Source organism: Arachis duranensis, chromosome 1, assembly GCF_000817695.3.
Source record: "Arachis duranensis cultivar V14167 chromosome 1, aradu.V14167.gnm2.J7QH, whole genome shotgun sequence".
In the NCBI taxonomy this organism is placed as follows: Eukaryota; Viridiplantae; Streptophyta; class Magnoliopsida; order Fabales; family Fabaceae; genus Arachis; species Arachis duranensis.
The window spans coordinates 11,682,362-11,682,669 of record NC_029772.3 but is presented as its reverse complement, the minus strand read 5'-3'; the positions used below and the strand labels follow the sequence as shown (position 1 = coordinate 11,682,669).

General features: G+C 61.7%; 1 protein-coding gene across 1 annotated transcript in view; it reads left to right on the top strand.

The window, feature by feature from the left end:
- Position 1: 1 nt before the first annotated feature.
- The window catches only part of LOC107477871 (uncharacterized), a gene marked incomplete at its 5' end in the record, with an annotated part of 6,513 nt that continues 6,206 nt past the window's right edge, over positions 2-308 (top strand). Inside the window, one exon of the mRNA XM_052261646.1 lies at positions 2-308. Within this exon, the coding sequence (XP_052117606.1) occupies positions 2-308 (307 nt within the window).

Here is a 308-nt window from a genome sequence, read left to right as displayed (position 1 = left end):
GCGAACTCCGCCGGTGACGCTGGCGGCGATTGTGGGTTGTCCGGAGCTCCACCCTCTGATCTCAACTCACTTTCTCTCGGCTCAGCCGCCAATCAACACCCTCGCCCTCCCTGACCTCTCCAAGATCTACCTCTTCGAACGCAAGCCCAAGGATTCCAACGCCGAAGTCCCGCCACCGCCTCCTACGGTTGTCGGCGGGGTCCTCAAGAAGGACTGGCTCCTCAAGCACCGGACGAAAGTTCCGGCCGTTCTCGGTGCTGTGTTCAGGGCGGAGCACGTGTTTGGTGACCCTGCTCAGTGGCTCAATG